Source organism: Montipora capricornis, chromosome 13 (genome assembly GCF_036669925.1).
Source record: "Montipora capricornis isolate CH-2021 chromosome 13, ASM3666992v2, whole genome shotgun sequence".
NCBI classification, from domain to species: Eukaryota; Metazoa; Cnidaria; class Anthozoa; order Scleractinia; family Acroporidae; genus Montipora; species Montipora capricornis.
The window spans coordinates 18,876,349-18,903,848 of record NC_090895.1 but is presented as its reverse complement, the minus strand read 5'-3'; the positions used below and the strand labels follow the sequence as shown (position 1 = coordinate 18,903,848).

At 38.8% G+C, this 27,500-nt stretch overlaps 1 protein-coding gene across 1 annotated transcript in view; it reads right to left on the bottom strand.

Moving 5' to 3' along the window:
- Window positions 1-22,879, bottom strand: part of LOC138030669 (A disintegrin and metalloproteinase with thrombospondin motifs 14-like) — a 23,450-nt gene extending 571 nt beyond the window's left edge. The window contains exons 1-10 of the mRNA XM_068878553.1: window positions 22,783-22,879; window positions 10,200-10,264; window positions 9,302-9,342; window positions 6,933-7,002; window positions 5,655-5,971; window positions 5,119-5,251; window positions 2,822-2,988; window positions 1,534-1,617; window positions 1,117-1,235; window positions 88-101 (exon numbers count right to left, since the gene is read on the bottom strand). Coding sequence (XP_068734654.1) covers window positions 88-101; window positions 1,117-1,235; window positions 1,534-1,617; window positions 2,822-2,988; window positions 5,119-5,251; window positions 5,655-5,971; window positions 6,933-7,002; window positions 9,302-9,342; window positions 10,200-10,251 — 997 coding nt within the window. The 5' untranslated portion in view covers window positions 10,252-10,264; window positions 22,783-22,879. The remainder of the gene's footprint in view (window positions 1-87; window positions 102-1,116; window positions 1,236-1,533; window positions 1,618-2,821; window positions 2,989-5,118; window positions 5,252-5,654; window positions 5,972-6,932; window positions 7,003-9,301; window positions 9,343-10,199; window positions 10,265-22,782) is intronic.
- Window positions 22,880-27,500: the final 4,621 nt, after the last annotated feature.

The following is a 27,500-nucleotide window of genomic DNA, read 5'->3' as shown; positions in this document are numbered from 1 at the left end:
AAGGTTATCAGCAAGAGTCCTTCTCTAGACTCACTTATATTGATCACTAAAGTAAGAATTTATAAAACTATTCTTTCAAAAGCTCACCTCCTATGCCTCCCCTGCAATTAAAAGGAAACAAAAAAATGTTTTAATTGAAAGCAAGGGCTACATAATTCTGCAACTATATTATTGAGCTCTTCCGGTGGTAGTGCCTCATTGCTTCGAGTCAGTACAGTGTGCTACGTTAAAACGGGTTCAAAGAAATAAATCTGTATAAATTCCTCTTTCATTGTAATTGTAGCACACATATATAGTTCTTACAAACGGTCGCAAGCCAGGTTAGCAGGGAAGAAATATTATCTGAAAAGGCACAAGAGTTCTAAGCTTCAAAAACATGTCTCGCCATTCTTAATGTCATTTTAAGCTTCGTTAATTATAATAAGTTATACAGTTTGAATTTGAACAAATAGCCCTTCAAAAATACTTTACATACATTTGTATTAAAAAAAAAAAAAAAAACGGGTCAAAATAATTCTTTTTGTACTTGTACTTTGTACTTGTAACAATTGAATCAGTTAAGTCAAGCAACAGTGAAGGAGCAAGTTTCAACGTAACTGTGCGGGAACAAACTAGTAAAATTCATGGACGAAAAATTTATAGTTCTCTTATAAAGAAGGGCATATGTATTGTGCGGCTTTATAAAGCTTAATCGAATCTGGAAATCAAAATTTTTAAACTTTCTTTCTGGCTAGAGTGATCCCATCAACTTCTTCAGGAAAGAAAGGGGAGATCAAAAATGATATGACTTCGATTGGAGGGTGGCTACACCAGATCTTTGAGAGTGCAAGAAAGCACTTTCCCAACGCAACATGTGACGTTACGGAAATTACTCGTGGTACCGGTAGAAAGGATGGCTCTCGAATACTGGTAAAGGTGGCATTCTCCCTGTAGAGCAAGTTACGCTGTCTTCTCGCCCCTGTCTTTATACACGTTATTGCAAAAAGTCGGTCAGTAATGTAGTCTCTTGTCTTTCAGTTTAGTTTCAGTTACTTTCGTGTGCGTTTCAGTAATGTAATAAACTTGTTAGAGTTCTACTCCTTTTCATAGAAATATTACTACACCCACTTTACTTACCGCGAAACAAGAGACATTACATCAGGCCTTTTGGAAACTGGAACATTCAACTTGGTGTTTGTCCATTCACTGAGAGCTTTTAGCCTCGAAGGATTGGACGGAGATGGGCCATAGTCAAGCTGAAAAGGAATATGTTATCGGTAGAATGCTCAGCAAATGGAATGCTAGAATATGCGAATCTAAAAATGAATAAACGAAAGACGAAAAGATGGAACTAATACTGCTTCGTCTTCGCCTTATTAAAATCAATTAATAAAAGATAAATACAAAACCTTGTGATCGATCTAGGAGAACATAATCATCAGATAGAAAGGATCGTGTCATAACAAGTAAGAGTACGTAGTTCTAATTTTTGCCTACGTTATAACACTCTTTGAAGGATATTTAACAAAATACAAAAAAACCACATATACTCACTCCATCTTGGACAAGTTGCATTAGAGACAACTTGATAGTAATTTTCCGGCGGCCGATCGAATGATGCTGATAAATGTGATTAAGCTGCAATAAAATATATGGTAAAAGAACTTGAAGTTCGTTTTCAGTATCAGGTGGAAATACTTTAAATGAAAGTTATATATTATATTCATCTATTTCCTTGATTTTTCCGGCAATTGTGTTTTAAGGCCACTTTCTTCAAACGTATTTATTGTTGACAATTGTCTTTTTTTTTTTAAATTTGTATTATAATTTTTTAAAATTCATTTTTAATTAAAACAAAAAAAAGGATCAAAAGATAATAATAATAATAATAATAATAATAATAATAATAATAATAATAATAATAATAATAATTCAGTGCAAAAAATGGTCATTGCTACTTAATTTCATATCTACTTATCTCCAGAGACTGCTGAAAAAGGTAGTATTGGGGAGCTTTTTTTTTCTTGTATTTTATTTTATTTTAATTTCATCGTAGAAGTTACTTATTGGGAAGCTTTAGGCATGCGACATTTTTGAGACACGGACGGAAACCGGAAATGAGCTGTTTTCCCGTTTAACTCCTCTTCACACGACCACATTTACATTACACTGCTTACACTACTGTCCTGGTATGCGAAAAATTCACTTCCGGTGGCCGTCAGTGGCTAAAAAACGTCGCTAATGCTTAAGCTCCCTAACGAAGGATATCACGAAAAGATGCTTCCATGGTTTCCTATTCAAACTTGATAAAGTCAGCAGGCCTAAAAATCAATTGCATCTGAAAGACTTTGAGCGATAGTTTTGATTTACGTGTAAGTGATAGAAAATGCTTAAATTGTTTCCTATCGTTTAGTCTGTTGTAATGTTTGCCAAATTCGAAGTGTCCGGATATTTAAAGGAATAAAATCTTCCCTTCGGAAATTTGTAAGGAACTGCTCACGAACCGAATAAAGTTGCCAAAGTTAACTCCTTTGAGACGCGTTTTTTTTTGTTTTTGTTTTTGTTTTTTTGTTTCTTTTCAATTTATGATATGAGTGTAACTTGAATTTTGACCAGAGAAAATTGCATTAGCAACATTATAACTTCAAACAGTGGGTTTTTTAATTAATCATCAAAAAACATTTTTCAATCAATGGACCCTATTGTACAAGAACGGCCCTCTAAATTGTCCAATCACGGCGCGCGTTTGAACTGAGAGATATTTGCATACCACTTACTGCATGAGGAAACAATTCAACACTGTATACATTACGTTATTTATGGAGGGTTAACTTAAGCTTACAAGGAATGCCAGTCTCATTAACAAGCTTTTGGTTCTGTCAACGCCATGCGCTAAGATGACATTCTTGTCCGCCACCAATCCAATCTGGAGATAATAATGTCGTGGAATTATTTCATTTGCATCAAGGAATGGCATGTCTCCCAGTCCGATTGTGCTTGATTGGGTTGCTAGGGTTGAAGAGAAATAAAAATACACATTTTTGTGTGTTATTTATTCATCTATCTTTTAATTTATAAATTTACTTACTTACTTCCTTACTTCCTTCCTTACTTAGTTACTTACTTACTTACTTACTTATTTATTTATTTATTATTCAAGAGAATTGAATGAGAGAGATCGGACCTGGTCAACGGGGATGTGACATTTCACAATCACAGAAGTTCGAAGTCTCGAGCTGCGTTGCATAAAAGGAACACGACCGATCTATTTCAGAACGGCTACAGCTGAGTTTTGAATAGATTAATCGAAAGTCTTGTTTGGCTGTATCCACCAAAAAAGAAGATAATAATAATAAAATAAATAAATAAATAAATAGGTGGGGTTTGTGCATGGTCCGTGCCAAAACAGCAAACAAAAGCATAAAACAAAAAAATATGAGTTGCATAAACATCTTCATATGCAATTGTGATTTAGGTAATACTGAGAGATCGACTATTCTGCGTTTATGGATCTTGGCAATAATAATTGTTATGACGAAGAAATGAGGCAAATCCCTCAGATGGTAACGTATCTTATCGCTAATTGGTTGTTTCAGCGAGTACCGTAGAAGAGATTACGTAAAAAAAATACAGGATAATCCCAACTAACCAAAAAATACAATCCTACCGTTACCTGCAGAAAGACCCCTATTTAGACAATAGAGTGTTTCTGTCGAGGAACTATCGGCTGATAGTTGCCCCGCGGAAATTTGATGTTTTAAAACAAATATTTGCCCGAGAAGCGAAGCCTCGAGGGCTAATATGCTAGTTTAAAGAACATCAAATTTCCAAGGGACAGCTATCAGACCGATAGTTCCGAGACATAAACACTCTATTGTCTTTATTGTTCAACACTAAATTTTCTTCTGCGCGCCAGTTGAAAAACAGTCAGATCAATCAAATATTTATTCATTTCTACAGGCTGTCACAAATGTCAATAATTCGCAGCGTACATTGGTTAAAGAATAGCGTACAACTGTCAACTGTTTTTTCAGCGGACGACTACTATCCATCCGGGTGTTTTCCTCGGACGGGCACTATGGGCTGATAGTGTCTGTCCGCGTACGAACACTATCGCGTCACGTGATCAATTTAAACCAATACGAATCGGAGAAAATTTAGTGGTGAACTATAAAATTCTATATACATGACCACCAACCATGACCTGAAATGAACGGTATACGTGCTTGGAGAAGAAAGGGAAAATTTGTTGTCGGAAGCTCGCGTCTTCTATGTAACCTCAAATTTTATTATTTGCCGTGGTTGACAGGAGGCAAAATTTGAGAAAAAGTACTAAATATAAATCGCACCTGCGGGGCACGCGCGTTTTTGAGACGCGAACGGCAACCGGAAGAGAACATTTCGCGTGCCAGGGCAGTGGTGTCTCTTAGATTTTTATACTGTTCATCTGTAATGGAGAAAAGACACTTAGCAATGTAAGTGTGGTTGTGTGAAGACAAATTAAAAGGGAAAACAGCTTACTTCCAGTTGGCGTCCGCGTCTTAAAAACGCGCGTGCTTAAGCACCCTAAACCTTTGACTCTCAAGCGGGCCTGAATCGTTCATAATAGTATTTTACTCTGTCTAACGCCAGACGATTTTACGCGTCAATAGCGGAACTCCCGGGAGTCAATGCGTTAAAGTTACTGTTTCGTTGCGCTCTCGTAGCCGTCTTCTCCGTCGTCGATTAAGTACAATCTATTACGTTTCACCAACAGCTAGATTTAAATCAGCTTTCCTTTAAAAAAATGTTTCTTTTCATTTCTTCTTTTTTTATAGTACCCATACAAGAAGACTTACAAGTCCACTAGAAGAGGATAAAATTAGAGAGGAAGGACTTTCTCATCAGTAAATTAAAAACCTAGAGCGTTTGTCCGGAACCCACGAAAATAAACTAGTCTTTTTAAATTTTCTTCTCTTTCTTTTCCTTCAGGGAATGTGAAACAAGATATGCTTCACGTAGATTTGAGTCAATAAAATATAGAGGTTTTTGTCTGACCCATTCTAATTGAAAGAGCACTATGTTTAGGTCCACATATTTTTGTACTTTCAACAATTGACTTGGATGATCCCTTAAAAGTAACAAAACAGAACTGTTTACCATTTGAAATCTCGTTGTCAACTGAGCGCCTGAATACAAGGTGAGCTTTGCCTTTGCTAGACTTTCCAGGCAAAAGATGGTTGGCCAGTGGTTGAAGAAAGAGGGTTTGATCCATCAGCTGGATGATTCCCATCTGAAGAAGAAACGTATTAAACGGCTGAAGCCATGAACGATTGCAACCGAATACTTTCAGTAAGTCATCAACCTCAGGGATGTAAAGAAATGATACGCTGTTTACATATGTATGCAGTACTCCACCAGTCTCTGAAATGATTTTCACAGTGACCCAACAGAATTGAGAGTTTGCTTTTCTGCTAGAGAGAGTGATGATTGAATGTGGGTAATTAGTCTGGTACTTCTTCAACGTCTGGACAATCTTATCGGATGGGTATCGTCGAAATACTCTCTTACTTTAGGGCTTTGTTATAAATCACGCGATGAGGCCTTTTCGTACCTTTTTTCAGTTTACAAGACATTACTTTAATATGCGATTTCATGGAAACTGTCAGAAAGACGGTTTTCGGAATATTGCTTACCAAACCATGGTCGTGACTGATAGAGACCGAAGATCCCGGTACCGAGTTAACGTGACCTCGAAGGAAGGAATCCTGAGGAACATCCTCATAATTGACACTACCATTTTGGTGGCGCTCTATTCTCAAGTCAGGTGCCAAGAAATCCTTGTTTCGTGTAAGATTTAGATGCAGAAACATCCCAAATGCTTTGATGTTAAAATACCAAGCGTTGGGTTCTTCAGTGGATCGTTTATGCTTTGCGTGTAAGAGGAACTCGTGAGAGACAAAATTGCCATTTTCATCTGTTTGAAAAGGGGCCGCTACATCGTAATCAGGTACTAAAAACGAACACAAATATTGATTTGTTTTCCAACCAAAAATATTTTTTTTACATTTTACATTTAGCAAGGAGCAATCGGCATAAGGCTGGCTTACGTCGCAAGCAAGAACACTAGTAGCATGCATTTTTTCAAATTAACATTTAGACCATCATAGATACATCATATACTTTTTAAGTATCTGTCTTTCATGTATTAAGGGTTTTCATATACGCGGCCTCAGCCGTAATCTCTTGATCAGTATGCCTTTTTTTGTATGAGGCAGTGGTGAGAGCACTGGTTGAGTTAAGAACATGTTACGTGCTAAATAAAGAAAAAAATGAAAAAATCTAAACACCTACGAAATGGCATTTGTAAAGGCATGGCAAGGGGAGCATAAAAGGGAATCGCAAAACTGAAAGAATTCAAGGTGTTGCAGAATCGAACGTAAATTTGGCGTTAATGACGACTAAGAATGCAAATAACAAAAACAATAACAAATAGAAACTAGATTACAAGTGTCGACGAAGCAAAATAAAATATATATATATTTTGTTCAATACGAGAAGCCCATGACTAGAAGAGTGCCTCTCCTATATTGGCCATACTATTCAACCTTTGAGCGTATCTACTTTTAGAACACCCGAGTTCTTCGGCCAAGCAAGCATTGTTTAGAATGGCTAATCAGAATTAAGTTATTGTCAAATGAATACAAAAATAGCAAAAAAAATGTATGCAAATTGATGTAAATGCAGTTTCCTTCTTATTGATTAGTTATAAAAATAGAAAGATACGCGCAAAGGTTGTCTCAAAGATACAGTGCACGGGGAGGCTCCTACTCATGGGCTCCTCCTGCCAATGCTCATTAAAAGTAATTTAATGCGCATGCGTATGCTAGTCGTCAGCTTGCGCACAGCTTGCGCAATAGTGAAGACCTCTCATTACCTGTGGAAAACGTTCTTTTTAGCAATGCAAAGTTTACCTTTATCGTACGAGCTTACACCAAAGTACTCTTCAAGCTCACTCCGTCTCATTCGGAAATGAAGTTTTTGCTGCAAAACAAATGAATAAATAATTTAATGAAAAGAAATAGGAAATCTTATTAACAAAACAGCACGAAATTTCTTGAATCCACATCGCCCACAATGCTCCGACACATTCGGGACATTTCCCCTCTTTGCAGCGCTAAATTCGAAAGCTATTTGAGAATTGTACAGAAAACAATAAAGAAAGTCGGCCGAAAGCTGGGAGAACCGATTGAGAATCCTTGCCTTGCAGGATAACTATTCAGTTAACAATGAAGTATTCATATGGCTTTTGAGGTAAAGAAGTTAATAAAAAAGATGTGACTGTTTTTACGTCGGTGGTTCACTTAGAAGTGTTATATATTTTTTGGCTGTTTCTATGGCTTTCTCCATTTTAGAAGGAAATTTTCGAAAAACAAGGGGTAAGGAAATAAGTATTCTTATGGCTTTTTTTTGGTTGATACTCTAAGATGGCCCTGCTCAATTTTCCCGTAATTCCGACCAGTAGTGGCCATTCCTGCAACCAAACCCGAACCTCTAAGATTAAACTGAGTTGTCTAATTTTAAACTTTCCTCGAGTGTTGTAATTAATTCATAGTCTTGCCCCCACAATGTTGCACTCGTCACATTAAAGAGCTATTGAGAGGTAGTGCGACCCAGTGAGGTGTGTCTTTTTTAAAATGAAAATTATTTCCACGATCGTGGCCGTTTGCAGTTTGCTGCTTTTAGCATACGCTTCAGTGACATTATAAACACCCGTTAAGTGCCTTCAATGTATTTTACTTTTAATAAACATGACCCCGATAAGTTAACGATAAATACTAATGAGCATCTACTGATGCGGGCAACTCTAAAGCTTTACCGCTCCGATCTAATTACTTTTGACGAGAAGAGACGCTTTTCTGCGTTTCTCTATTGTCTCTTCGTTTTGAAATGTCTTCTTTGACAGAAATGCAGAGCATTGAAAACCGGGAGCTCCTTTCAGAGCTCGTGGAACCTCCAGTCAATCCACATGTCTACACCGTGGAGGAGTGAATGGACTGAGTCAGGAGATAGAAGTCGATAAAGAGTCGAATAAAAATTTGTTAATATCCTTACGCATAAACTAAACAAAGTTTGCTGTTAAGGGGTAAGCATGAAAAACAAAACCGAACCAGTGATCGAAAGAACAAGAATTAGTTGAATTTAAATAATTTCAGAACGAAACAGATGCTCTCAAGGGGGTTTCATCTCGCGCCAGGCTAGAGCATGAGTCGTCCGTGTTTACTTCTTGCTCTTACCGCCTTGTAAAAATGAAGATTCTGTTGACTGCTTTGTAAAACTGATATCAGTTAACTGGGCAAAGTGCATGTAATAAAAAGTCTCAACATTGAACTGCTTCCGGTTGGGTCCAAAGTGGATGTAAATCAAAGAACACAAACCATTCAGTTGTCAGCACCGCTTAAAAACCTTTTTTTTTAAGTTTTGATGGTCCCATGACTATCAGAGCTTGCGATGAGGTCGAGAAATTAAGATGGCATTATTAAATTTTTGACTTCACGCATCTATAAGTTTGCTTGACACAGACTTGAGATCAACTTCACACATCTAAGGTTTTGGTTGGCACTATCTGATTTCCGGTGGAGCAACGGCTAATCAATCACAGTCAATCAGTTCTCAACTTGCTAATCTGTGATACCAGGTCTTACGAATTTTAGCACTGCAAGTACATGTCGCCAAAAAACAATAGCATTTTAGGCGATGATTAAAGTAGCTTGCTTCGCCTTTAATGCGAGTTTTCTCTGATAAATGCCCGTTTATTCATATTGGTTAAAGGATTGATTGATTGGTTTATTTATTTATTCACTTTTTTTGTGGTATTTCAGTACGATTTGGGAACTTGACAGGCCCATAATTGAACGGTGAAACAAGAAAAGAAATGAGTCAATATGCCAGGGATAGTAATTTAAACATTGATTCCCTTCCTTTGTTGTTTCGCAATTCAGAACAAGTGTTTTAAAACATTTTGGCAGCTTTTATGTAAAAGTAAAGCTTTCCACAGTCACGCAAAGAGAAGGTAAACTTTGAAAAAAACAAAACAGGTTGAGGACAGAAGCGTTTAATAGCTTTGAGGGAGCTGTTTGTCGATTTGGGGTGCTTTCTATTGGAAAATACGGATTTCGATCCATGTCAGGATTTCAATAAGTGAAATCCGCGACAAAATCCAGATCCAGGTTTCCCCACTAGACGCAACCTTGGCTTAATCCTCTTGAAATTGACTCGAAAAAATTGTTTAGAAACTATACAGTCATCAGTTATGTTAGTCATTACCAGAAGAGATACAAACCATATTTTCATTTTCCACTGCCTTTGTCGTCACACTCTGAACTGCAAATAACAATCAAATATGCTTGGTAGCACAAAAACGTTTTTGTTTCTTTCACACACAGGACTGTTCGTTTCCAAGGACTTTTATAGCTTTAATACGGTTAAAATTTCAGCATTTCCTACAGCGTAATATCATATTCTTGCCGACGCCCTGGATAGAAATGGCAAAATACCGAATACCTTTAGACGGGCCCGTTTTGTAAAGGTTTAGAAAAGAATTTGGGGTCGAGAAGTGCTTTATGAAACTGCTAGCCGCTGTTTTGATAGGCTGGTAGTACTTAAACAAGTTTTCAGGATAACAAAATGAAACGAAAAGTCATGGCGAAGTTTGATGAGACGTCTTCGTTTTCCGAAATTACAGGGAGGAATTGTGACACCAGACTAAGGGCCGGGAAGCTTAGGGACTTTCGATGTTGATATAACGGTGAAGGAACATATTACATAAAGATAATATATCGAAACACGTTGCTTTTCTTCCTCAGGGTTTGCGGCAAGTAATGAATACGGTTTACAAAGACGCTACAATATGAATAGTGATTATGGCATTCAATATAGCACATTTACAACTTAAATGATACAATGGTAAAGAGGAAAGTATCTTTCTTATTCAGATATTCTGGCTCTTTACATCCTTTAATAAATTAGCTAGGAGTTAAACTACAGCTATTTCTCAGTAAAAAAAAGCAAAGCCCGTTTAATGGGAACAATCTTAACTCAGCAAGCGTTCGTATAGACTACAAAAAACTTCCGTAAGTCTTTTATTGTGCATGGCTTAGCACGCATAACCAAGATAAAAATGAAACATAAAGAAAAGAAAAGAGACAGCTGTAATTAGTATGACTTATTCACGTTCTTACCTTGAAATACAGCGACAATAGCAAGAACAGTCAAACAAACGTAGGTGTCCATAACTTGGCGATAACTGTTGAAAAAAAAAAAAATGGAACTATGAAGACGAGGTCTTTATAGATCACTGAAAAGCGTATGGCACAATTCCATAAATTTGATGACGGCCGGCGATCACTTCAAACGACAGCTTGAAAGATATTCAAACAATATTTGGTAACAATATCTAATTAGCTGGTGTCGAAAGACGGTAACAGGATACTAGACGTATTTGGCAACTTCGCTTTACGACAAACGCCAGGCTAAAACTAGTGTGCAATGTGCCTCATGAAAAATTAAAGAAATCTTTTCGATTTTAGATGATTTCTCGCCTATTATTTACGCATATGGAGCAACTTTTAAAAAGAGATAACCAAGTTAGAATAAATTTTCATGGAAGTGAACCGAATACTAATTTACTAGATCTTCTCAATAAAGTACTGAATATAATACCAAGTCGGCTGTTCCACGTTCGGCAGAACAAATGTTAAGATTGAAAAATGTAAAAGCTAGAAAAAAGGGTATTTAACGTAAGAGACGTAGAAAATAGTCTATACAAATTACAACAAAAAGGACACAACAAAAATAAAAGATCAAAATTGCAAACTGGAGGAAAATTACCGATGAATACATACAGTAATTGTCTTTATCTTTATCTTTATTTTTTGAGAGAGGGAGACGTAATAACCTGTTACAGTTTTCTAACTTACGGCCCTCTTCAAGCATTTTACCCTCCCAACCATGATACACCACAGAAGACAGACCACAACACCGGGAACTACATGCCCTACTCTGCGACAAGTGTGCGGGTTCTTTTACGTCCCACAGGATTGTGAACATTGAAGGGTTGTGAGACGGGACCTCCGGCTTATCGTCCTTATCCGAGAAGACTAGAGAGTCTAACCATTTGCAGATGTGATTACAAAGGCAGCACTTCCTCCTCAGTTATTTAAAGACCCTGAGTGTTGGTCCCGCCGGAGTTGAACTCACGACCTCCCGCGTGACAGTCCGGTACTCAACCAACTGAGCCACCTGTGCGCGGTTAAAACGCAGTACCTCCAGACACTGGCGCTGGAGCGTCGTACCAAACAAGTCATCCCGGGATTTCGGCCCGTGCAATCGCTTTTGGACGCAGTTGGCCCTTCGCTGCTTTCTGCTACCGACCTTGACTCCCGGTACGGCATTGACTGATCAAAATAACGGCTAAAATTACATTGAAGGAGGTGCTTGGAAATTGCTGATGCACGTATTGATTGAAAAAGTTTACAATTTCAAAAAAAAAATAAACAAAACAAAACAAATAAAAAATATATAAATGCGTTCATTTTATGTAACGGCCCCTTAATGGATACTTAGATCAGAAGCAGTGCGCGGGCAGTGCGTGGGCAGTGCGTCTCAGTGGTTGTACGCTTTCCTTGAGATCCGCCCTTTTAATTTCTTCTTGGTAGTCCCTGGTTCAACCTCTTCGCTGCACTTGTAAATAACCAACTGATTTGCCTCCGGGTAGTTGGGATTCTTAACAGTTGATGTTAAATATTTTGTTCCACCGTGATTGTGTTTCATCGGCCCTGAAAAGACCCTATAAGCAGCGGTCAATGAAGTGTATATGCACATATGTGTGGTGAGCGTAATTTCGTAATAGTGCTTTGAAGATTCGTAAGTCTTTTGCAATTAGTCCATCTCATTCACGTCGCACAATGTGGACGAAGTATCCTCAAAATCAATTGATACGAAAGGTTTAACAGTGAAAATTGTCCTTAAAAGAGTGAGCGTTGTCCTTAAAACCTCCCAAATTTAGTGAGTTCACGTCGTTCTTGCATGCAGAGCACCGGACAAATAAAAAGCGAAATTGCGTGCACGTGCGGCACGCAGTTTTTTTCCACTTTTAACCATTCCAATCACAGTGCTACTTTTTAGCCTTTTTTCTCCACTTCGCCGTCGTAAACTCGAAGTCCCTAACAACTGAATGAGTCTGTGGGTGGGGTCTCTTAAACAACAGTCATACAGAAATAACCCCACCGTAGAGCCTTCGACTGACAAACCGAAAATAAAGCTAAACAGCCGTACTCACGGTAGGCTTTTTGAACACCCAAACAACCGAACAAAATGAACTGATTTAATAAAACTAGAGTTGCATTAAAAATTCCAACTGGGCAACAAACCTGAATCAGGCGTTTGGAAGAAAATGAGAGCCTTTTTTTAATTTCATGTGGACTAAAGGAAAACTCTTTTGTTATTAACAAAACCTCCTTTGTAAGGATTAATGATCTAAATGAAAATGAAATTAATGTGCGAAATATCATGTTGAGAGTCATTCTCAAGCAACCTTTTTCGTTCCAATCTGTTGATATAAAAGCTACTACCGTTTTGTTCGGAGGTAATATTGCCCATGTAAATAAGACCTTATCGCCCGCAAAACACGAGGTGCTTGCAAAATACCGTTAGCAATATTTGCTTTCAAGGTAAAAAGGACACCTAACATAGGGGACGATAAAATGTTCTCTAGGTAAACAAAAACAAACAAACAAAAAAAAAAAAAACAAAGAGTAAGAAGGAAAAGAACGTTTCACCAAGAAAAAGAAATAACTCTTTCCTTGCGTGAAATTCTTATTTCTGTCTCGAGTTTCAGAACATGGATCAAAAGAATCGTTTTAAATCTGCGGACACATAATGAAGGCAGTACTGAATATTTTCTCAGTTTTAAAGTTAAATTCTATCGGTTTCTGAGGTAAACGTCCATGAAGAAGCTCGAGAAAAAAGAACGATCAGTAAGGCCGTCGGAACTGTAGCAAAAGTATACATCAGACGAATAAATAACCTTCACGTAAAATAAAGATAACCTTGAAACACGTGGAAACTTAGCTAACTCGATTCTCTTATACACCGCTCCAAAATTGATGACGAACATTTGGTGAGGTTGCGAAAAATGACGCGGAGCCATTTTTCGCCAAAAAAAAAAACCGTCTATTTGCCAGTTCAATGTATTGGCCTAGAAAAAAACCTTCTTTATATCACAATGTGTCCCGAAATCTAACTCGGAGGACTTATGGGCTTATGGGACTTAAAGGATCCTTAATAAGCCCCAAAACTGACGTTCACTTGCCTCAAAGCGGAGTTCCTCAGGATAGAACCTTTCTGCTTTCTTCGATTGCCTTTGCCCGATGCCGATCCTACTCCTTGTATTGTGGCCAATGGTTTGAGGAAACTGCAGTGTCAGAGACAGTTACTGTATCTATTTATTGACCGTATGTAACAAAAGGGTTGATAAAGATCAATACAACAGATAAAAGTCATCTTTCAGATATTCATTAGAAGCCTTTCAAAGAAAAATACACTAAAGAACCCGATGGGAAAAAGTTAGTTTAAGGGCTTAAAAAATGGCAGTCTGTCGAAATTCCCTTGTAGCAGCTTTATCGATGAAGCTTCCTTTTGACATACAAGGATTACAATTGTATCAACGGGGACCGCAAATGAAAATGCGTTAAAAGTAAGAATACTTGTCAACAAAAGCCCCGTTTAACATAACAGTTAGGTCAATTAGTCCAAGTATGAAAGAAACACGAAAAAAATGTTTGTAAAAAAAGGGTCTTACAGACTCTTGCAAAATTCAGCAACTCTTGCAATTTTTTTCGTTCTGACTGTTTTATCCTCTTGTCATATCCGGTAGAGGAATAGTTCATGATATAGAAAAAAACAAAAAAAACAAAAAAAAGACAAAAGAAAAAAAAAAAAAAAAAAAACACGTACATGCATTTAACCATCGAGCAAGGATCATTCAAAAGTATCATTTTTGATAGAGCAGAAACAAGAAAAGGCTTTGATTTGATGTATCTTGTGCAATAATTATTCGTCGTACAACTTGCATCCGAAATGTTTTTTTCTTCCTTATTTGAACAACGTTTCCTGGAATTTAGCAATTAAGTAGCAATACAATTTCTTATCGGACTAAGGAGGGAATATAAAACAATGTTTCCTGGGATTCAGCAAGTAGCAATACACCTTCTTAGCGGGCTAAGCAGGGAATATTAAACACACCTTGTACACAAGGCTTCAAGAGTAATTGTTTGTCATTTTTATGTTCCAATTAGCAAAAAGGGCAAACAAAGGTGATCAACAGATGTTCAGTTTTTCGCTCGAGCCTCCACATACTGTTATGATAAAGTCCTTCTTAAACGGACATGAAAAGCTAAAATTCATTATTCAAATTTAACTATTTGATTTGAAAAGGATCTCACTTAATTAGTCTAGAAATTTAAAACCTATCATGGATAAAATATTCCTTTCAAATGCTGGCTCTTGCCAAAAGTGATAATGATCAAAGCGCTTCTAAATTTGCGCATGATGTAGCTAGTGCTTAAAATGACTCCATCACCAGAAATTGTCAATCTAAAAACGTGGACCGACATTTGTGACAGAACTTTTATGTTGCTACCGGGTTATGGAAAGACGGGATCGATGCACGTTTCGTCAGCCGTTTCCCGGCAAAAAAATCGATGAATGAAGTGAAGAGTAGTTCTCAGTGTTGGTAACATATTTAAACAGCCACTGAAAAGACAGAAATGCCAAAAAAAGAAAACAAAAAACAAAACAAAACAAAATGATATTTGTCTCGGTTTTAAGGATGCCGTTTACCGCTGTTCGTTCAACGCAAACGACTACACTCTGCTCTTTGCCAAAAGACTATTACGTGTCTGTTGGCAACATCTTTTACGCAGCTACCGAAAAGACAGAAATTCTCGAAAATACGGAGACTGTCTTGGTTTAAACATATATACTGTTTACCATTTTCTGTTTACCGCAAATGCGGATCCAACTAACTCAGTCAAACCAAATTAGTTCGACAAACAATTATCATGACTTCAGGCAGACTGTCTTTTGGTGACCTCATTCGACCAAACCATAGGAAGTTCAGGGTTAACCCAAAGTAAGCCATGAAACGACCAGATGTTAACCCTTTAGGCGTAAGAATAAAAAAAACAATTAATGCATTTACTTATGACCCATGAATGTTAAGTAAGCAAAGTTTAATTGCAAACTTTTTTTCGACCCGAAATGCGGTGGACCGCTTGTAGAAAACTGCCTCATAAAATTCTAATAACGATTTATTATGTTCCAAGTCAATTGAATCAAATTGATAGTTGTGGTCCATGCCTCTGAATAAATATTTATATTTTAGTCAGTGTTTGTTTTTCCAGTTGCCTCGTCAACTTGACGGGTAATTGAGGCAATATCTCATATGAAACGGCAGAGTGTTTTGTGAAAACCAAACAGTGAAGAAGCTTGAGTTAAAAAGGGCTGCAGGGATGGCGCAGTGGTGAGAGCACTCGCCTCCCACCAATGTGGCCCGGGTTCGATTCCCAGATCTGGCGTCATAAAGTAAGTAAGAATAGCCTTCTACCCAGATCAAAGGCTTCATTGTTTTCAAGAACAGTACACAGAGGGTATTACAAGGCTGCGCGGAGATACGAAATTCAGTTTTCTTCGACGGTTGAAAAATTTTTTATAAGTGAGAGCAGCGAGCGAGTGAAATGTTTTTCAGCAAGAGAAGAGAAATGTCGTATCTCCAAGCGGCGATGTAATATTCTATGTATTATATAACCACCAAAGAAATACTAGATCATTTCATGAATGGTATCGAAAGGCGTGATTTTTATATGTAACCATAGCAACAGTGGTCTTTTCACGTTTGAAAATAACAATCTTCACCTGTCAAGATATCATGTTTTCGCGCGAAAGCTCACTTGGTATTTCATCGGTGTTTACATCATAAAATAAAGTATCCTTACGACGAGCTCTTAACATTAATCACGGTTTTCCGTGGGTATGACTACGCAGAAAAGTAGATCTTAGTTTGGGTTATTTGAATGTGAAATAAAAATAGAGGTAACCATGCATTTTTCAGAGATAATTAAGCTTGTTTTTTGAAAAAGTGAACACTTAGAATTTTTGCTTAAACAAAGAAACGCATGATTTTTTTAACAGATTCTATTAGCACAAACGTTTACTTACACCAAGACAACAGGAACGCTAAAGATCTTTAAAGTAAATAGCAAATTGCAAACAAATTGCAAAAGCCTCAAACTCCCACTTTATATAATAAATGATAGGGGTCACCATGCGATTTTAATTTTTTTTTTTTTTCAACTTTTTGTTCGTTGATTTTTTTCAATTTTGTTACTTCCTTCCCTAATGAATAAAAAAAGCATCTGTTTTGTGGTGCACTCTGGGTTGATTCACAATAGGGACAACTACACAAAGAAGTAAGTGTTGCACTTTGTGAGTGGATATTCTTTGATTGCACTCACGTGATAAGACGGTCATATTGGTGCCAAAACAATAGAAAAATGCAGCTCAAGTTTTGCATAATAATAGAGTCAAATTCCCAAAAGGCTTTTTCTCTATTGTCCTTTCCACCAACATGGCCGCCGTAACGTCAAGTGCAATCAAATAATTTTCTTGATTCTTTGGGAGGATTAAAGTGAAAGTAAAGTAAAGCAACCATATTTAACGTCGATAACTCGTAACAGTAATTCAACTGACAAACCTGAGGTCGACGGTGCGCTCATTTTACTCCCCCCTCTCCATCAGTGCTCCGTTTTACGGGTATTTAAAGCTACTTAGCTACACGGAAAGGAAAGAAGTCGAAACGAGGATGTGAGATCCGGGAATCGAACTCGAGACCTCTTGCACCAAGGCCGCGCATTAACCGACTGTACCATCCTTGCTCCTTAATCCTTAATTGGATTTTTTTTTTCGGAAAGTGGCTCTAAGTGACCAGAGTAACGTTGCAAGGATATATGGCGTGAGAAATTGATATTTGTTGAACACTGCAATGGAATCCAGACCGTACGCGCTGAAGTGATCACCTAGCTTCTTGCATTGTCAATCGCTTCTTGCGTTGACTTTACTTGCTTTTCAATTCGAAGGCCTTTTGATTTGAGGCCATTAAAATTCGTCAACTAATTCTTTTCAGTACTTAAGTCCATTATTGGGCCTCTGTCGATCTTTCTTCTAATTTTTGCCAGTCTTGGTGGCAGCCGATTATATAGGAGTACGAGCAGGAGGAATTGGCGGACGATTCACGAGATGAGAAGACGATTGAGAAAGCCCAAGAGAAAGTTTGATGGAGGAAAAGGCTGTCGGCGAGTTCCGCTAGGAAGCCCCACTTCGATAGCACGAGCTCTACTGCTATTGCCACGGCTACTCGCAGTAGTCGAGACCGAAGCTTTTTCGAGGTAATGTGTGGGTTCAATTGCCGGTTTGCCCTTTCTTTGCTATTTCCAGAGCTTCTTCTACCTGAAGCAAGCTGCCCAACTTGTATTTGCTCTGGTTGTCTTTTGTCTCTGTTTTCCTTGCGGTGTCCGAATGAGAAGGAGAATATTTTTCATTCGAACGAACTTGGTGAGGGAGAATAAAAATGAATTTTCTTTCGTTTGAGGTCTTAGCCAGTAAGTGCCATTTTCTTTGTATTTCTTGTAGAAGAATTTTTGTCTGACACTTCTTAATTACGAACTATTGTCCGTTCGTATTTCCAGTAGGCAGGGTGGTCATTTGTTCAGGAATATTCAATCCAGGTTTCAGGTTTCGTTGAGCACCTACGTTACGCTAAATTTTATTTTCATTGTATGGTTTTCTACCACATTTGCTCTTTTTCTGTGTTTCTCTGTTTGCGTAAGGCCGTCGAGTACCTCGTCCATTCAACTTATGCTTCAACTGTACTCATAGAGGTCACTTAATTGAGCTCACAATCCACGAGCGCCTTCCAGCAACACGGATCAATTTCCTATTGGAACGTTTTCACCGACAGTCAGCCAGATAAGCCCAATTCAGGATTCGGTGGAAAATGATGGTGTAGATGAAGATTGTTTCGATGAAGACCAGTTGATTGAGATACAACTTTTTCACTTTATTGAAGAAGAAGCTGTTTTTTGCGGTTCCTCCTCGCATTCTGTTCGTGGTTGCCTGAGAACGCATATTGCGTTCTGGGAGCATTTGAAAGCTTTTGATTTTATTTTGTCTACCATTCGCGATGGCTATAAGATCCCCTTTTTGTCTATGCCATCTAGATTCTGGCGCAAGAACAATAGCTCCTCTCTAGATCACAGTGATTTTGTTACCAAAACCATACAGGAACTCATTCAAGATGGTAAAATCCCTGAGGTCAATTCTTCGGTTTTAAACAATATTAATCCTTTGTCAGTATCCATTGAACCGTGCGGCAAGAAAAGGCTCGTTCTTGATTTAAGTCTGATTAATCAGCATCCGTCTACAAGGCTTCAGGTTCATCATATGAGGTTACTAGAAAGCATTGTAATATTTTCAAGCTGGTAGTTTCGCTATTAATTTTGATCTTAACAGTGGGTATCATCATCTAGACATTTGTCCTCGTCATAGGCAATATTTGGGTTTTGCCTGGGGTTTTCCCTATGGTAGAGAACGACGGTTTTATCATGTTTAATGTACTTCCGTTTGGATTATTTTCCACTCCTTATATCTTACTAAATTGTTAAAACCGCTGGTCAAGTACTGGAGGTCAAGATATTTTCACTCCTTGGTTTACTTAGAAGATGGTTTTGATATCGAGGATTCCTTCCAAAGATCTGAGTATGGTGTTCATCATATTAAAGGCGATTCATTTGCTTCCGGTCGTGTTATAAACGAAGGGAAGAGTAGCTGGATTCCAGTCCAAAAGATTGATTGGCTATATTGCCTGGGACTGTGAACATGGTACTTTTTCGATTAAGCAAAGCAAAATCGTCAGGGTTTCCGTACTGGTATTGACGTCTTTTGTCGGTTCTGTTATGTCAATGACTCCTGTTGTAAATAGATTGTGTAGTATCATGACTAGGCACAGTCAGATATCCATTGAATCTTCTCCTAACTGGGATACGGTATTTGACCTAGCCGGGTTTTGTCTTGCGGCAGTTAGTTTCTGGCGTGAAAACCTAACTGCCCTAAATACGAGGCAGTTCTTCAAGCCAATTCTCTCACAGCAAAATTTTTTATTCTGTTGCCAGCAGTATGCTTGCGTAGCCCTTATCAAGGGCAGCGAGGAGTTTGTTGCGTCATATACTATGTTCACTGAAAAGAGAGATCGTTTAGTTCGATTCATCGCAAACTCTTGACTATTTACTACAGTTTACAAGCCTTTAGGGGGGACGCTTTGACGCTCGCGTTAAAGGGTTTACGGACAATTAGGCTACGTGACCGCTAGAATTGTGGATGTTGGTTGTATGAAACAACCTTTACACAACTTGGCTTATGACATATTTTCATTCTGTTTTCAGCATAATATGATTTGCATCAGTTCGCTGAATGGATCTCCATTTGGAGAGATTTGAACGCTCAAGTCGCTAGTGAAGTCAGGGATTGCGATGATTGGCAACTTACCTCTCAGTGCTTTTGATACCTTGGACCTCTTGTGGGGTCCTAGCTCTCTGGATTGTTTTGCCTCTTATTACAATGCGAAAACTCCGGGTTTTTTTTTCTTGTTTTTGGAATCCGGTACAGCTGGCGTTGACGCCAATTGGAACATCTACATCTACATGTACGTGTTCCATCACACGACAAAGTCCCTTTTTGACTTATTACAATGCGAAAACTCCGGGTTTTTTTTTTCTTGTCTTTGGAATCCGGTACAGCTGGCGTTGACGCCAATTGGAACATCTACATCTACATGTACGTGTTCCATCACACGACAAAGTCCCTTTTTGGCCTCATACACCACAAGCCTTTTTAGAGACATCACCGCCAAGCCGGCCACTTCTGCTGGAAAGAACAGGACAGCCACAACACCGGGGAGTTTATCCCCTACTCTTCTCGAATAGTGCTTGGGTTCTTTAACGACCCACAGGGAACTTATGAACATAGAAGATATTTGTCCCCTACTCTTCTCGAATAGTGCTTGGGTTCTTTAACGTCCCACAGGGAACTTTAATATGAACATAGAAGATATTTGTGAGACGGGACCTACAGTTTATAGTCCTTATCCGAGAAGACTTGAAAGAGTGGAAAACCAACAAACTCAACCCACATCTGACGCCGAGTCTGGGAATCGAACCCCGGCCACAATATTGGAAAGCGAGTGTTCTCACCACTGCGCCATCTCTGCACCCTGCTGTTAGATTAGCGTCAGTTAAGTTAAGGTTTTGTTTTCCATATCTTTTTAGAGCCTCTGCCATAACCGATTGACGGTTTGCTTGATAGCTAACGTAGGAGGCGCTTTGATTTGCATCGTTGTGCTGTTGCCGTTGGTGAATTAATGGCCAATTAGTAATGTTTTTGTGACTGTTATCTTGGTGCCGAGGGCTCAATGAACTGCATTCGTCTAGTGCCATTGCCAATGGTCAGTCAATAAATAAACATGTTTGGACAGTATGTTATTGCTGAGGGCACACTGAATTGCGTTTGAAGTGCTGTTGCCGATGGGCCATCAGTGATACGTCTTGGAGTAAAAGGCCCGTACATTAGTTGGTTTTACGTAGACCTTGGTCTTGATTCTGGGAGCCAACTTTAACCGTTCAACACTGATGAAAGGAAGCGAGGTATTACACCTCCTACACCTCCATAGTAAACTTTGCAGATGGGTGGCAGTGGTTTAGGGTGTCGAGAAGACACCCATTGTAGTTAGGTCAAGACCTTATACATTATTGGAATTTACTTCATCAAGGTACGCATCTATTTATGGAGTAGTTTACCTTGTTCTGCTCAACTGCTCACTACTTTTTTATGGCTTACTGGTTAATTCGAATAACCAGCGACTTGAGGGATTGCACCACGCTTATTTGAAACGCAATGGTTGTAAACAACACTTGTTTCAGGGATTTCCAGCTATTATAAACACAATTAAAAGACTGGAAACTTTTAAATAGCTTTACGTCGATGACTAACTAAGTTTATGCAGAATTTCGATGAAGGGAAGCTGGCATGAACATTCGCTAACTTCACTTCTGTACGAAACATGCAACAGTACATTACTGTACATGTATTTGCGTTACTTATCAATTATGCCCGAAATATACTTCTCTGCTTTACGATTCCTCGTTTTGAGGGTCATAATTGGAATTCAGTACTGGGGACTTCTCTTGCTCACAAGTGAATTCATATTTAATTGTGTAATTTATATAAGAAGATACGTCGTACGCAATTCATTCCGAACAAGTTTTATGAGAAGACAATCAAAGCTTATATTGCTTATCTTATTTATTTTCTTCAAGGAAAAACATTTATTTGCAGGATATCGTTTCAATAGCACATTTGAATGTTAAACACAAGACGTCCCGCTCAGTAGAGTTGGTACCGTTTCGATAACTTTTATATTTAAAGCTGACAATAAACATTCTACAGCCGATCCTGGGATTCGATCTGCCATCAGTGTGCGGGCGCATTTGTTGATATAAATTATGGAAGGTTGTTTCCCTTTTTTTGATCAATTTTCATAGACGGCATCTTCCATTAAGATGCGTGCTTTCGTTACTAAAGAGACATACATCTGTTGACACAGTGACGACTAACGAACTACATCGTAAAGGGTTGACATAAATCGGAACTGACTTAACCTGTCAATTTTGAAAATAAACAAAGTCTGAAAGAACATCAACAGATATTAAACGTTCTTGTGCCTTGCGTTATAAAATATGGCCTGAATGAAGTTGTGATGATGATCCGGCATAAATTTAGCAACTAACTTCGAGTTGAGAGAACAAGCATTAAACTCGTTTGCATTTATCCAAATTAACACTTGATTCGTAAACCAAACAGTCTCGGCTTGTGACAAGTAATACAATTATAGTCCTTATAGAAATTCAGTTCTATATTAAAGTGCATACCGCTCAACTTTATTTTTGAAGGCCATATCAGCTTATGACACCGGCGTTAAGAATTGTGTCTCACAATCAAAGCGAAAAGTTCAGTTTTATGTGAACGGTGTTTACAGCTAATGATGTATTAGCGTTCGACTTGAGCTTTTGTGTCCTTAAATTATCTCAATCTTCTCCAGCAAGGTTTCGAAGCAATATTGAGATTCTTTGATCATTACACGGTTTTGTTACAAGCTCTCATCAAACTCAGTCCTCATGAAATATAAAATATGCTTTGCGTTCATTTTTTTCCACAAAATATGTCAAATCTGGACATTGCACATCGTCCTTCCTTTCCTTAAAGCAATGACAGCGAAAGGTCTCCCTTTCACAATTTTTAAAACCATTTTTGCACAAGTTTTACTCGTCAAAATTTTCTCTAAGTTGGCTGTCATGAGTTTGAATCTTATGCAGCAAGCTTAGCTCTTTTCAGTGATGTAAACTTTGACGAAAAGAGGTCCCGCATTCTGAATATGCTTTTAATTTCCCCGAATTCTGTCAGCTAGGAGCTAAAGTTGTTAGGGTAGGGTTACTCAGCAGTGGTCATTGACAAAAAACACCATTCTGCAAATGGGATCGCTCGTGTCCAATAGTTTTCTAATTAAATTACTCTAGAGACTGATCTAGAGGCTAAATGAGTAATTAACTAAATAATGGGTCGCCAATTAATGACAATGGACAACTATTTCCTACTTACTAATCAGTCCAGGTCTGTACTGTTAACACTCCTAGTTGCACACTTTAGGAACACGACATTGCTGTTTAGTGGATTTCGTCAAGACTTTGTAATTCAGCCTAATGTACACAGGTAAAAATAGTCAGACTACTTGTCTTTAAGATTGACATCTGGTAACAACGTTGAGACATTCTAGCAAATTGACAAAGGCATACAAAGCAAACTATTTATTAATGTTTTAAGAGAGATTACCGCGGTCGCATCTTAACAGTTCCGCCGGAAAGCAAATCGGAGTTGAGCTCACGTACAAGGCCGAATGATAAACACAGAACAGGGGCACCCAACGACCGGATGTTTTAAGATTACAATGAAACCTCTATTAAGCGGCCACCCTCCGGGTAACGGCTAGTGGCAGCTTAATGAAGGTTGGCCCTTAATAGAGGTTCGTCAGAAATTAGCATAATATTTAGTCAGAAACGTCACTATTCTAAAACAAACACCTTTTGAGGCTTGTGAAAAATTTCGCACAGGAGACAGCTCTAATACCGAACAAAAATACAGCACTGTTAGGGAAAAAAAAGCTACTCCTCAATATGTTGAGATGAGGTTCTCCCAACTTATCATTAACAATGTGAACTATGCCTTAAACTGAGTTGATTTTGTAACCGGAAAAAATGGCAATGTCTGTAACTGAAACGTTGCATTACGGGTCCCGGATCCAAAACTATTTTTTAAAAAATCTTGCAAATCTTGGACAAAAGCCAATTGAAACTAAGTCTTTTAAACACAAGGAAGGGTTACGTTTTTGCAAGGTTGGCCATGTAGCACTTTATATTTCAACAGACTTAACTGATTAGAGTGTAATGTGAAGTGCTAGTTTTGTACCCCATATGAACTATGTGAGCGTTAGCCCTACTAATGGACAGGACAGAGAAAAACTCTAACTAGGGTGGGAATTGAACCCACGAACTTCGCGTTAAATCACCGCTTCTCTACCGACTGAGCTACAAGGTCAGACGGGAGCAGGCCGTGGGAACGGAAGATGTTAAAGTTACGGCAATGAACATGTACAAGTACAAGAAAGGGTTACGTTTTTACAAACGTTGGCCGTGTAGCACTTTATATTTCAACAGACTTAACTGATTAGAGTGTAATGTGAAGTGCTAGTTTTGTACCCAATATGAGCCATGTGAGCGTTAGCCCTACTTGTATCTCAGTCGGTGGTGATCTAACCCGAAGGTCGCGGGTTCAATTCCCACCCTGGTCAGAGTTTTTCTCTGTCCTTTTATGGAGTAGGGCTAACGCTCACATGGTTCATATGGGGTACAACACTAACACTTCACATTACACTCCAATCAGTTAAGTCTGTTACAGTATTAAACTCTTGGTGGCCGCTTAATAGAGGTGAAAACGATGGTAGAACTCCCATTGGGAAGGCCAAAAGGTGGCTGCTACAATATTATTCTACAATTATTCGGGAATTTGATTACAGGCCGCTTAATAGAGGGTGACTCTTTTTGGCCCTGTCCCAAAGTTGTAGCAATCGTGACGAGTCTGATAGAAAAAGATATTTACTGAAATAACGCCCTCGACTTTGAAGGGTTTGAGTTGAATGACGTATCATCGAACCAGGTAAAAAGGTAATTATGGTGATCCGACTATTAAATAACCTGTCTCGGCTACACGGAGTTGCTACAATAATTTTCGCTCTCCGAAAGTATGTTCTTTATACTTTATAAACCACACTAAAAAGACTCACATGGTTAAAATAATGACTCGGGCTTATTTCCCACTAACCAAGAGGATCTGAGGAAAGCGAACGAATCCCTGTACCCGAGAATATGGTTATTTCAAGTTCATTTTCAGCGGAGCTCCGCGCGCCGAGCACCGTAGTGAAGAAAATTTGTTAATACATACATACATACATACATACATACTTTATTGCATAGCTCCCCCCTGGGGGCTCTTCCGCCATACATGATTAATTAACCCATCGATGCGAGAAATTCTGGTTTTCGCTATGACATCATGGCCTTCCGTCCCTACGTACGTAACTTCTACCCCTCCACGTATGCTCAGTAATGTACATTGTGCTTAACATTATGACCATATACTCCAGGCACCAGTTGTTCAAAAGGTGGATAACGGTATCCACCAGATAAGTGACGCTATCCATCGGATGGCGCAATTGATTTATCCGCGGATAGCGCTATCCATCGTTTGAACAACTGGGCCAGCTAGTTAATTTACAGCATACGTCAATTGACACCCGTCAAAATAAGGGATCCGCTGACCAGTATCACGTGACCATATTGCTGGCTTAAGTTTAGAGCTCACCGAGGTCAGCTTTTTCTTTAAAGTTGATCGCTGACCAGTTATTGGTTTTCGACTGGATCGCAGGCTCAAGCCAGATAAAATTCTCGTAATCAGGGGCCCGTTTCTTGAAAGTTCCGAAACTTTACAGGCCATTTTCGGGTGGCGCAGTTCCTTTTGTATCTCAAGAACTGACAAGATTTAAGTCGTCAAACTTCACAGTTCGTTTTCTTTTTGTTCCCTTAAAAGCATCTCAAAAGATGGACTTTCCAAAACAAGCGGTTGGCAGTTTCACAAATAGTTTTTCGGACACGAAAAGTTCTCGGGACTTTCAAGAAACGGGGCCAGGATACCTAAACACCATGAATAAACGAGTCTTAATTTTAGCGCACTTTCGGTGTCTCGACGCGGCTGCATACTACGGCTTGCCATACTACGGCAAATAAAGCTCTCAACAATCGACGCTTTTCGTGTTCAGGTAGAAAACGATTTGAATAAAATATAAAAAAAAGTCCTGCATTTCTCGCTGCTTTCAATCCAGGTTTGACAAATAGGCTGTGCCACTTTGAATGGATGACTAATTTCCACTGTGCCACTATCATCGGTGTTACTTAACGCCTTGTTTTCTGAAAAATAAAGTTGTTAATAGAAGAATTAATTAGGCCAACCGAATAGTCCAGGGGACTGAATACAGAACGCATTTTGTCATATTCTGTATCAGAGTTGTACAAGATAGGACATGGGCACAATGTAACATTATCTTTCACGAAGAGACGTTGTAGCGTTGATCAGCATGACTGTGAAAGTGCTGAGAGCAACCCAGTATTTGTTGGTTTACTGTACTCTTGAATTTCAAGTTTAGTTCCATTCTTAACAATGTCAATGCAAAGAAAAGCGATCCTATTTTCCACGGAATGCTCCACCGTAAAAGGTAAACTGGGATGTAAGCCATTCAGAGTAGGTAGAAACACCGCAGCAGCATCAAGGCATGCTAGCCAAGCTATCATCAACATACCTCTAATAAAGAACAGGCCTCAAGCAATCGCGTGTGAGCTTTTTTTCAAGATGACACATGAAGACATTGGCCGTTGGAGGGCCTAGGGGAGAGCCCATAGGCACTCCACCTGTTTGTTCGTAAAGTTGACCATTGAACTGAAAGAGTTGATTAGCTGTGGAAATTTCAAGTAACTTGATAAGCTGTTCTTTCTGCAAATTAAGTCCATAGATTTAATGATTAAATTAGTCATCATCGAAAGCTTTGTTGACTAAGATGATCATAGTCTCATCGAAAGGCACATTAGTGAAAAGGGCGGTGGCGTCGTAGGAAGCCAATGTGTCTTCCTCATTGACAGAATAGGAGCGGATCTCATCTACAAAAGTAAAGGCACCAGTGATTGTATACTCTTTTACAGAAAGTGGTTTACGTTTTTCCTCAGTCCATTTAGCAATAGCATAATTAGAAGTCCCGGTTGCTGATAAAATGGACCTCATGCTCAGCCTAGCTTTATGGGTCTTGGGTAGGCCATAAAGATGCGCTGTTTGTCAATTTCCTCAGGCAAAATTGTGTGTACAGTTTCGAGTAACTCTTCCTCTTTCTGAAGAAGTAAGCGGGTGATAGTGCTTGGGTGTTCGTCCACTCATTTTTGGTCGCCTGTGATCAACATGTACAGGGCGTTACGTAACACAAATGATGGTGGCACAGTGAGAATTAGTCTTCTATTCCAAGATGTGGCGGGCATGCGGTCCTGGAACAATTACGAGATCACAGTCATAAGATTGGTGTTACAGTACAACCGTTTTTCTTGAGCAAAAAATTTGGGCAAGATTTTCAACCCAAAGTTGTGAATCAGCAATGAGTTGTTTATTATTTTAAATGTGATCTGTGCGATTCAGATTAGGCGGGATATACACCCCGACAACCTTCACCAACGCATTGCTGAACACAAAAATTCAAGAATTGGTCGACATTTTTTACAAACTCTCGGTATTAAAAATATTTTGAAAGAATACCAATTTAAGGTCTTAAGAAAGTGCCAGGGCAAATTTGATTGCTTAGTCTACGAAAAGCTCCTCATTAAGAGTTGCATGGTCTTAAAAGAATTGTGCACGCGAGCTTTTGATACTGAGATACCAAGAAAACTAACGTCATACTCTGGATGAAGAAGCTTTTGAATCCCTAGCCCTTACCATCTTCTGCATCTACATCTACATGTACGTCTACATGTCCCAGCACTTGGCTCTTCCTCTTTTGACTTATGGCTGTATTTGCTTACGTAGCCTCATTTTCCGTACGCCTTTTTAGAGACATCACAGCCAAGCCGGTCACTTCTTCTGAAGATAACAGGACAGCCACAACACCGGGAACTTCCTCCCCTACTCTTCTTGAATAGTGTGTGGGTTCTTTAACGTCCCACAGGGACGGGGTG